General features: G+C 39.4%; 1 protein-coding gene across 1 annotated transcript; it reads left to right on the top strand.

Moving 5' to 3' along the window:
• The first annotated feature begins 795 nt into the window (after positions 1-795).
• Positions 796-10,507, top strand: epx (eosinophil peroxidase). The gene is made up of 18 exons (XM_053490735.1): positions 796-813; positions 918-1,002; positions 1,082-1,126; positions 1,840-1,924; positions 2,076-2,251; positions 2,364-2,496; positions 3,990-4,119; positions 4,361-4,567; positions 5,496-5,856; positions 6,317-6,477; positions 6,560-6,818; positions 8,021-8,191; positions 8,335-8,572; positions 8,676-8,887; positions 9,211-9,375; positions 9,495-9,575; positions 9,716-9,812; positions 9,931-10,507. The coding sequence occupies exons 1-18, from the start codon at positions 796-798 to the stop codon at positions 9,980-9,982; spliced, it is 2,676 nt and encodes an 891-aa protein (XP_053346710.1). The 3' UTR covers positions 9,983-10,507.
• The last annotated feature ends 1,298 nt before the right edge of the window (positions 10,508-11,805 follow it).

The following is an 11,805-nucleotide window of genomic DNA, read 5'->3' as shown; positions in this document are numbered from 1 at the left end:
AAATCTAATATTGCCTGTTGGACAAGGTGTCTGCTGAATTTTATCATTCACAAATTATTAGTTTGTAACTTAATACCAATGCACAAAATGTCACCTTGCCTGCATTCTTTTTTCTCACAAATATTTCTTTTTGTTAATGACTATTCTTCCTGGCACAGCTTCAATCAGATTAAGCTCACACACCTGGAGAAGAGAATACTGACAGTGAGAGGGCTGGAAGAGACACTACAGTAGTGATGTGATAAGAGAAAGGCTTCAAATTGGAAAGTGAGGACTGCAGATGACATCAGGGAGGGAATTCTAGTTTGATGCTTCTTTTAAGGTTTTTATCTTTCTAAATGAGTGACTGCATTTGATTTAAGGAATTTGAGCCAACTAATATACAGTATGTACTGTATGTTTTAAGGTTGGTTCTGGAAATTTAAGTCAACCTCATATAGAGTTAATTCAGTAATCCTTGAATGTCTGAAAGCTCAGACCTCAGAATGGTCTTCTTCTAGATAACCAGTTTATTTAACGTACCTCTGTTGATGGTAAAACATCATGTGTGTGTGTGTGGGTTCGGTATTGTTTGATGTGGGATCCTTGTCACCATGTGCACAGATAAGAGAATTCTGCACATACCTGATCAGCTCTAGCCAGAGTATAAAAGTCATATCCTTGGCGATGAGCAATTATTTTAGAGGATAACTCATTCACATACAGGATATTATCTATTTTGGTTCTTTTTTGTGTATGGTTGTATCCTAAGACACTGAACAATCTTGTTATGGTGTCAGCAGATCGTCACTAAAAATGGAGGTTTTTCATGTGGTAAGTGTTAATTACACTATATTGTAATAAATGAATATAATGTAATGGTACAAAAATAAAAAATAATTTGTGGTAATTTTCTTTTTTTATTGATACTGTTGTAGATACCTTTTTCTTACTTATCACTAACAGTCATGATGTCTTGGCTGCCCCTGTTTGCATCTCAGTCTCCTGGCAAAAACATAACAGGTGGCAATTTTTTTTTATTGAATCTGAAATTTATTGTTTACATATGGAAACTTACCAAATGTACGTTTTTATAATTCAGACGTGAGGTCAATTCACTCAGTTCTGGAGAGCAATTCTACTCAAGGTAACTGAACTGTTATTAATTTAATTCATGCTATTGGCAGTGCTGAGTGTATAAAAATTGTATATGATGTAAGAATTTTATCTTGAAGATGTCTCAGATGTGTGAAGTATGTTATATGATTGGAAAAAAAATCAAACTTAAGCACTTAAATTCTTTTCCTATTGGCGTTATTCATTTATAGCATGTTATCAACGTTGGAAGCAATATTATCTGCCCACCTATTATCACCTTGCACATCCTGGTTCTGGGTTTGATTCCCATATCAGGTCTGTGTGCATGGAGTTTCACCTTGTGCTTCATGGGTTTCCGGGAACTCCAGTTTCCTCCCACAGTCTAAAGACATGCAGAATCGACTGATTGCTGTTCCCAAATGGCCTATAGTGTGTGAATGTGAGTGTGTGTGTTTATGTGTGTATGTTGTGATGAAGTGGCATCCTGTCCAGAGAGTCTCCTGAGAGTTCATCCTGTATACAGGATATTGTGGTAGAGACGATGAGTGTTTAAGTGAGGATATACTAGATATATTTGACATTAATCAGGATATTTACATGATAACCTTGCACTTTCAGAATGGTCAAAGATGATTGGCATTTTCTTAGCCAAACTAAATGTACCTTTGGTTACAAGGACAATTGTTGATGCAAAACTGAATTTAATTATATGACCTAAAATATGTATTGAATTATGTAAAACTTATGCTGATATGTGTGCAGTGTATGTGGGTTCACTGTTCATCCAGGAGGCTCTGAGGAAAGCCAGAGAGCTAACGAATGCTGCTTATGCACGGACTAATGGGAGGTCAGCTACAAAAGACAGTAAAGTTTTAAAAAAGCTTGGTTTAAATTAGCTGTGGAAGAAGATGGCATAGTATAATATAAATATATTATAATGTTAGTCTAGTGTTTCTACTCTGATGTTTCTGCACTGATTCACTCCCTCCTTCTCTCAGAGTAAAGATGTCCGTTAAAGAAGGCTCTTTTCGTCCCAGTGACCTGTTAGCTCAGTTTAAACAGATTGGCACTGGTACCAGAGCGCATATCAGAGCTGCAGAGCTATTGGACAACACGATGGAAGTCATCAGAGAGATGGTGTATACACACACTATGGCTCAGCCTAAACATACTGGTATAGAAATTACACTAAGATTAATCTTCTTAGTATCTGCAGAGGTTATTGCAAACTTATGGCTACAGCATAACTGTAAAAATCCATCATAGCTTGTGTTTATGTGTGTTAGAGCTGTTGAGCATGGATGATGTGGAGACTTTATTGGAAGCGACAGGATGTTCAGCAGAGATCAAGAGACCTGCGTGCAAGGAAGACTGCCTTTCAGAGCGTTACCGCACCATCACAGGCCATTGCAATAACAGGTTCGCACTGAATATCTCTTTGATCTAAATAACATGTGTCAGCCGTGCAATTCATCAGAATTAGGGACAATAGGATTTTGATCTTACTGACCTGGGCATTTTTGTCATGATTGTTGGTGACAGGTTGGCGGGATTGCACATTCTATAAACTGTTCAACTTCTAGGATTTTCATGCACATCAATCTGTAGTTAAGACAAAACAGCATGAAAACAAAACATCTAGTGAGCGGCTTTTCAGCCAGTGAAAACACCTTTCTCATGAAAGTAGTCAGACTGGTGCAGGCTGACAGAAACGCTATGATAACTCAAATCACCTCAAAACATTGCAACTCAGAACACACAATCAGCCGAACCTTAAGGTGCACATGATACAGTTCAAGAGACCAGGCTGTTTACAGATTGCAAAAAAACCTTACCTGGAACAGCTGTTTGTTTTAGAGTGAGCCTGAGCCAGCTGTCTTGTCCGAATAACAACAGGTGTTGCCATTAAAGTCTGTATGCAGCTGTTGTTTACAACCTGAATTCCGGAAAAGTTCCATTTTTAAATTTGAGTAAAACGAAAACTAAAAGAACCTTGAATCACATGAGCCAATATTTTATTTACACTAGAACATAAAGAACATACCAAATGCTTAAACTGAGAAATTTTACAATTATATGCACAGGATGAGCTCATTTAAAAAAAGATGGGATGGGGGCATGTTTACCATGGTGTAGCATCTCCTCTTTTCAAAACAGTTTGAAGATGTCTGGGCATTGAAGTTGTGAGTTTCTGGACTTTTGGTGTTGAATTTGTTCCCGTTCTTGCCTGATATATGTTTTCAGCTGCTAAAGAGTTTGTGGTCGTCTTTGATAACACACCACCTTTTTAGCCTTAAGGACACACCTGTGATTTCAAACAAACATGTCAAATTTAAACTTATTTTGACCAGAGAAAACTTTATCACTTTGAAACAGTCCATTTTAAATGAGTCTTGGCCCCTTGATCATGAGTGATGCAGTGTCGTCCGAGGGCCTGAAGACGGGCATCCAACATGAGGGTTTCTCTGAATCTTTAAATGATGAAACTGTACATGATGAGATTTGCAAGTCTTTTGCAATTTGATGTTGAAGAACAGTGTCTTTTAAAGTATTCCACAATATTTTAATGGATTGAAGCGGCTCTGCCCATCTTTCCTTCTGAGAGACTCTACCCATCTAAGAATTCCTTTTATAACTAATCATGTTTCAGACCTGATGTCAATTAACGTGGCTAAATCTTTTTTTAATTTTCTGACTTTTCAGCCCTTTGTTGCCCCCGTGCCAACTTTTTTGAGACCTGTAGCAGGCATCAAATTTTAAATAAGCTCATTTAGTGGATAAAAGTTTTGGTTTTAATCATTTTTTTTTTTTTTTTCCGAAATTCGGGTTGTAAATAAAAGTGCATTTTTAACATCAGTTATGTGGTAAGCCTTTACTTCTGGTCAAAATACATGTTTTTGATTATTTTGTAGACAGAAGCCAATGCTGGGAGCAGCTAATACCCCGTATGCTCGATGGCTTCCACCAGCGTATGAGGATTTTCATGGCACACCCAGAGGATGGAACCCCCAACACACCTACAGCAACTTTACATTGCCTCCAGTAAGACCTATTTTAGTCATATGTTTTACAGCTCAATTGTATGTAAACATACTGTATAAGTGCACAACCAACCTATAAATTCTGCTCTAGAAACATGTAAAACATGGGATGATATTTAAACGTGTATTAATAATTATATTTATTTATTTTATTCAAAACTACCTGCTTTTGAATGTAAAAAAAAAAGAAATACATTTTGTATTGGTATTAGAACTGTCTGGTTGTGATGTTTTCTGCGAAGGTTCGCAGAGTATCTCAGGAGGTGTTGTACACCCAGAACGAGAAGATCTCAATGGATATGTCTCTGTCTCACTTGCTGGTTGAGTGGGGGCAGTGGATTGACCATGATCTGTCGCTGACCCCCCAGAGCCCCAGCACAGCCTCGTTCAGGACCGGTGCAGACTGCACACGTACCTGCAGCAGAGACACACCGTGTTTCCCCATACAGGTGACAAGGGACATTTAAGTTAAATTGGGACTTGTGATCAAATTTCTTGTGAATGAAAATTAATATTTACAAAAGACTTTAAGCACAGTTCGATGACGAGACACTTGGCTTTTGAATAGTGCAAACGTTCTAAAGAAGGCTGTACATCCATAAATGACAGTCCTGGCTTAAGTGGCTTGGAGCCCACTGCATTTGTTCCCATGAACATTCAGCGAGTTGAACCCCTGATCCTTAAAAATCAATGGATAGCTTGTCACCAACTTGTGGAAGAGACACAACTGTCTGTGGAAACTGTACACACAATCGTTTACGAACACTTCTTACACTCTACAGGAACTCAGCTAGAAGTTACTGCCACATCCCTTGTACAGTCCTGACATCACTTTAAGCCATATCCACATGTTTGGGCCATTAAAGGAGATCCTTGGAGGCCTGTGTTTCAGATGTGTAGCAGTAAGTCCAATCAAAAGTCCCGGTTTGACTTGATGCCTCTCATATATAAACTACATAATTCTACACTTGTTGTTCTTGTTTGGTGAATGGACTTGCATTCCAACAACATGCAGAGTATTATACCACTGAGACCAAAACTACAGGCTTTGCTCAATTGATATAGGTTTCTCTTTTGCATGTATCTCAACCAAAAGTAAACCATTTTAAAGTTGAGACATTTATAGATCTATGATATATATGTAAGCTGATATCTGATCATAAATGTCCTTTCACTTAGGCATGTACTGTAGCACACCAACAACTTGATCAAACCTTTAAAATACTGTGAGGAACTCACACACATAGACGACTATCCCTTTGACAGACTGATCCCTTTGAACACAATAATCTTTACAGGAAAGCTTAAAAATACTTTTGTTTCTAAACCAAATTGTGCTCTGACTCTGTCCCTTTTTTCTTTTTGTCTTTCACTCAGATCCCACTCTCAGACCCTCGTCGTGGTGTTCAGAGCTGCATGCCATTTTTCCGCTCGGCTCCCAGTTGTGTAGATGCCTCTGTCGTGTGCCGTCAGCGGGAGCAGCTGAATGCCATCACAGCCTTTGTAGATGCCAGTATGGTGTACGGCAGTTCAGATGAGCTTGCAAGCTCTCTGCGTAATCTGTCCTCTCCTCTTGGCCTGCTCAAACACAACCAGCTGCATTCAGACCAAGGACTAGCCTACCTTCCCTACCTGCCTCGCACACACACTCAGCTGGACCCATGTGCACCACGGCAAGGCTCCAACACAGGAAAGAACATAACATCTATGGGGAACTTGACCTTCTGCTATCTGGCAGGTACGCCACTGTGGACAGGGTATTATTCTGTTAATACCTGTTATAATTCCTATTAATTATTTTGGTTCAACTGATAGCTTATTCATCATGAGAAAAGAGATTCTTAATTTGAAAAACATAAACACTAGACTATATTGTGTATATTTCTATAAACCAACCAAGTGGAAACCAACTGAACTTTGATGGCCATGGACATCCATATTTAGGACTGTCAGTAAAAAGGTTCATCCTGCCAGCTGTTACTGAGATAGCTAGTTCTTTAGTAACCTCTTTGATAAGTGAACAAAAGACAAAGATAAGAGGTGATAGTTTGTGCAAGTGAACTTTTTAAATAAAAACCTTGTATTGATTCACTTATTTCATAGCAAGCAGTTAAATTCATGACGTGTTACTAAACATTTAAGTCAGTGCTTAATTTGTGTCATAATTTAATACTTTAGAGTGCTGTGTTCTCTTTTAGGTGATTCTCGGGCTAATGAGCACTTGGGGATGATTTCTCTCCACACATTGTTTCTGAGAGAGCATAATCGATTAGCCAAGGAGCTACACATGCTTAACCCCCACTGGAGCCCAGATACACTGTACCAAGAGGCTAGGAAAATCCTTGGCGCTGTGCATCAGGTACAAGTAGTGTTTGTACAGTAATTACATCGAATTTTTGTTGATTCAAGCATAACCTGGCTGAGATTTGGGATTTTCTTAGGTCCTGACATGGGATCACTACTTGCCACATGTCCTGGGGCACAGAGCATATGCTGAACTCATGCCACATTATCAGGGTTATGACGCAAAAGTCGACCCCAGCATTACCAATGGCTTCTCCACGGCTGCCTTCCGCTTTGCCCATGTGACTGTACAGCCCATAGTGAACAGACTTGGACCTGGATATCTGCTAGAACCCAAACATCCACCAATACCTTTACATCACTCATTGTTTGCCTCGTGGAGGGTGGTAGAAGAAGGTACATGACAAAAAAACAAACTAGGAATTACAATACTTACACACACATACATACACACACACACAAACCTTCTCTGTGTCTCTCTGTGTGTCACATGTGGCACAGGCCAGACACTTATGCATAATAATTGATTCCAACATGAAGTGGTTAGACAAAAAAAACTGCTTTGGCTGTATAATGTGATATTATAACATATATCTATATACAATAATGGATGAGCTACACTATATAGTATGGCAAAATGTTTGTGGACACTTGTCCATCACACTCCTGTGTTCCTTCCCCAAACTGTTTCTACAAACATGAAAGCATTCAATTGTATAGAATGTCTTTTTGTACTGTAACAATACAATATATTTTCCATTGCCAGCACGACAGTGCCCTTGTGCACAAAGCAAGATCCATAAAGACATGATTTGTCAATGGTGGACTGGAAAACCTTGATTATGCTGCATAGCGCCCAAACCTTAACCCCACTAAACATCTTTGGGATAAAATGGAACACAAACAGAAAGGCATACAGTATTTCAAGCATTTTGGTTTTAATTTCAATCAATATGGATTGCAGCTCATGAAAAATCCAGCTTCTTAAAATATAAATTTTTATAAGAATATTGAAATTTTGAGTTTCACTAAATGAATATTCATAAAGTGAAAATGCAGTGTAGCCCTCAGTCTAGTTCAGTATATGCATGGGGAAGACTGCTGACTTGACAATTGTCCAGAAGATAATCAACCACACCCTCAACAAGGAGGCTAACCCACAAAAATGCTGGCTGTATTGAAGCATATTCATGGAAAGTTGCCTTTAAGGGAAATTTGTGGTAGGAAAAGGAGCGCAAGCAAATGAGATGGGTGCGACCTTCAGAAAATTGTCAGTCAAAGTTTATTTAAGAACTTGGGAGCACTTCACTAGGAGGGAGTAAGGCTGAAGTCAGTGCGTAAAGAGTCACCTCGCACATCCAATTTTTAATCAAAAATTAAATGTACCTTGAAATATTTGCAAGTTTCTTTTTATGTTTAAAAAGTTATGGATCCTTCATACAAAACAAAAAAATCATACAACGCATTTAATACTACTGCTGTAGTGTTTTAATACATATTTTTTGGACATTTTGGCATTTTTTTTCAAAGTTGATATTGTGCGGGGAGAATATGATAAATCTGTTATGTTCTGATACATTTAGTCTCTGATTGTTTAGGTGGTATAGATCCAGTGCTGCGGGGTTTGTTGTGGTCCCCAGCCAAGCTTCAGGCTCCTGAGCAGATGATGGTAGAGGAGTTGACTGAGAGACTGTTCCAGGCTAGCAGTGGGCTGCCACTAGACCTCGGGGCTCTAAACCTTCAGAGGGGACGTGATCACGGTTTACCTGGTAGCGTCCTTACGTTTGTTCTATTTCTGTGGTTTACATACTGTACATGCGTACGTGCAGGGCCTATATTTAAGACACGACTTGCTTAGTAAATATTAAGTATGAGAGTTACTTTTCACTCCTTCTTCTCTCTGTATTATTAGGTTATGGCGCATGGCGAGAGTTTTGTGGTCTCTCCGTCCCTGCAAATGAGTCTGATTTAATAGACATTTTGGGAAGTGCAGGCTTGGTGCATAAACTGCTGGCCCTGTATGGTACAGTCAGGAACATTGACGTGTGGGTTGGTGCTATCTCTGAGCCTGCACTATCTGGAGGCAGAGTTGGGCCACTGCTAGCCTGCCTAATAGCCAAACAGTTTTGTGCGCTCCGGGATGGAGACAGGTAAGCCTGTAGTCTTTGATCATTGAATAATTGTAGTTATAGAAATAGTATAGTTGAATAAATTAATAAATTGATTGCATGACTGTCTGTCTAATTATGTGAGGTTCTGGTGGGAGCAACAGGGTGTGTTCAGTGCTGCTCAGAGACGCTCACTGCGTACGGCATCTCTCTCTCGCATCATTTGTGACAACACCCACATCTGCATGGTGCCGTCAGACCCATTTGTACGGACCGTCCACCCTGAAAAGCTTCTACCCTGCACACATGCAAACATCACACACCTTAATCTGTCTGCATGGAAGGAGCCAGATACTGGTAGGAAAAATAAGACAGCGTGTGCATTGAGATTTACAATCCCAGATATACAGTCATATACACATACAGTCACTGTATACTTTGTTTATTTTATTGATCATAACACCAACTTTGTTTTCAATGAGCTTAGTGTTTTTCATTGGCCTTCCCTGTCACTATAATTTAATCCCGTAGGACAACTTTGAGATGTGATAAAAGGAGAGATTTCCACTCGTGTGGAACTCATGCCACAAAGACCCAAGTCTGTTTTCAGAGCAAAGCGAGGCCCTGCCCAGCATTTGTATAATGCTGATAATCCTTTTTTCTTCTCTTGATTCTTCAAGACACACTGTGTGGCTCCATTCCTCGGTTGAAAGTGGGTTTCTCTGTGCTGTGTCACTCAGCAGTGGTGTACCAGTGTCCTTCTGGTTATCTCCTCCATGGAGCAACCCACATCACCTGTGATCCAAACACACACCTGTGGACTCCAGACCCACCCACCTGTCAAGGTTTGTTTCTGTATGTTACGGTGTTTCGTTGTAATGATGGATTCAGTTTATTCTGGTGAATCCTAGCCGAGACATAAAAACAATGCATAGGTAACACCTATCTCTCGGTTTTGACTCAGATGTGGACGAGTGCTTCAGTGGGCCTGTCTGTCCACCAAACCTGCTGTGCCACAACACCCCAGGTTCCTTTATTTGCACAGGTTTGCACTATCTATGAAAAAACCTGAAAAAAGGAAAATATTTAACAGATTTCATGAAACACTTGTTTGGATGGTGCATATTTTTAGTACAGTAAGGCAGCTTGAGTTTGTTTATTTAGTTATTTTTCATCTCTTATCAGAGTCCTCTACACTTACTCCCACCTCCATCACTGCTGCAGTGATGACAGTGGTGGGAGGTGTTGCTGTGATGGTCCTAATACTGATTTGCTATACAAGGTGGGTTTATTGTTTTCTTGTAACTTTGGTTTAAGGTTTAGCAGCTGCATTATATCAAGCTGTGATATTAAGCTGTGTGATTCATTTTCATTTTCTTCCTGTTTATTTGTTCTTGTAGGTTTTTCATCAAAAAAGGGAGAGTTAGCAGAGAATGTTGTAATAAACATTGAAGCTTCTATTTTAAGGGGTGATTTAAAACATCTGGATATACCTCGATTTGTGTGTTGAATGAAATTCAACGAAGTTTTATAGCGATGCATGTCGTGTATTGTATTTTAGAAAAATAACACTGATATGTACAAAGTAGGAACAAAACTTGGTTGCATGGTGTAGCTTTTACCTGTCATCATACAGAGTCTCTATATAATATTGCACATCCACCACCATCTAGCTGATTAGCATTCTTATGGCAAAAATGCAGCTATCATGTTTAAACAGTTATTCCTGTTGTTCTTTCTCACACCCAGGAATCTGTGCCTCAATCTCTAACTACGTGCACACTAATAGATGTGCATACTCTCACAGCGTGTCTTACAGAATCTGATATATTGGCCCTATACAGTGGTGTAGCAAATGCACTGTCAAGAAGGCAGGTACATCCCCAGAAGTGGCTGTGTAGCAATGAGATATCAGGTGGAATTATTTACAAATGCCAAGTCATGGAAAAAAAAAAAACCTGGCTCACCGTATTATGTTGCCAAGAGAAATAAATTTTATTATGTTGTGCGAAATTAATAAACTAGGTCAGAGTCCTTGCGAGTCCCCTTGGGTCTAGCATATGCATCAGCAAACTGTCTACACATTGGTGATGAAAGCTGGAGTAATCTGGGTGATGAACTTGTCTAAGTGTATTTCAGTGATCAGAGGACTCCTAGGTGAAAGGTTTATACCAAACCTTAATTTACCCAACTTTCTGAACTGTACAATGGTGACTCTTGAGTAAACAGTGGCTGCCCCACTAGATGGTGCAAATTTCATGCACTAGATGCCCATCGAATGCTTTACTGAACTGTGCACATGCCATTGTATCAGGAATATTTTCTCATACTGTAGGCGTGCCACTCCAAGAAGTCAGCGCTGATATGACCTCAGCATCACCTAGCACTTTCTTGAGATTCTACCAGATTAACATTGCTTCTCCCAGTGGTGTGAGTACATTAGTCATCTCTGAATTTCTTTCCTAGTCGTGACACAATACCTCCTGTTCCTGATTAGGTGTTAAATGAAACATTATGTAACCAGGTCTAATGAACTTTAGATAGTTGACATGGTTAATTTTGAACCAGCGATGACTCAACAAAAAGTTTTATAGAATGACAACTGTTAAATGGAAAAAACTGTCGAACGTCACTGCATGACTTTGTTGGAGTGTCTTGGCATAAATGCACATGTAAAAAACACATCCAGGTGATTCACACCTCCCTTAGTGGTTATTAAAGGTACACAGAACCAGTTGCATATGTAAGTAGCATTTGCATAAGTAAGCAAACATGCCTTGTATTTCTATTTAGGCATTTGGCAGACGCTCTTATCCAGAGCGACTTACATTGTTTCTCATTACACATCTGAGCAGTTGAGAGTTAAGGGCCTTGCTCAAGGGCCCAACAGTGGCAACTTGGTGGTTGTGGGGTTTGAACCTGGGATCTTCCGAACCGTAGTCCAATGCCGTAACCACTGAGCTACCCCTGACCCCTATTTATTGTTTTAACAGGTAAAATGTCTAACTTTTTATTAAAAAGTTATTAAAACTTCTTAACACAGAAGGCAAACATGTTTGCTCAACCAAGCATAAAGTATTAGTTTTATGTACTGTAAATGTGTGTTGTGCTAATTGCCATCTGGTTCTTTGTTAAACCTGTTCTCTAGATTTCTTTGCTTCAGTAATCTGTTGTTCTGTTGACACACATCATATTTATAGCCTACAGGCACCTCTGCCATGGAGTCAGCTTCTCCCTACAGCCAATCAAACTGTTTAATATTATTCAGTGCTATG

Source organism: Clarias gariepinus, chromosome 2, assembly GCF_024256425.1.
Source record: "Clarias gariepinus isolate MV-2021 ecotype Netherlands chromosome 2, CGAR_prim_01v2, whole genome shotgun sequence".
NCBI lineage: Eukaryota > Metazoa > Chordata > Actinopteri > Siluriformes > Clariidae > Clarias > Clarias gariepinus.
The sequence above is the reverse complement of the archived record's forward strand: the minus strand, read 5'-3'. Positions and strand labels throughout refer to the sequence as shown.

Coding starts and splice junctions, on each gene's coding strand:
- epx (XM_053490735.1), top strand. Junction 2,252..2,363: donor GGCTCAGCCTAAACATACTG/GTATAGAAATTA, acceptor TATGTGTGTTAG/AGCTGTTGAGCATGGATGAT. Junction 9,376..9,494: donor AGACCCACCCACCTGTCAAG/GTTTGTTTCTGT, acceptor GTTTTGACTCAG/ATGTGGACGAGTGCTTCAGT.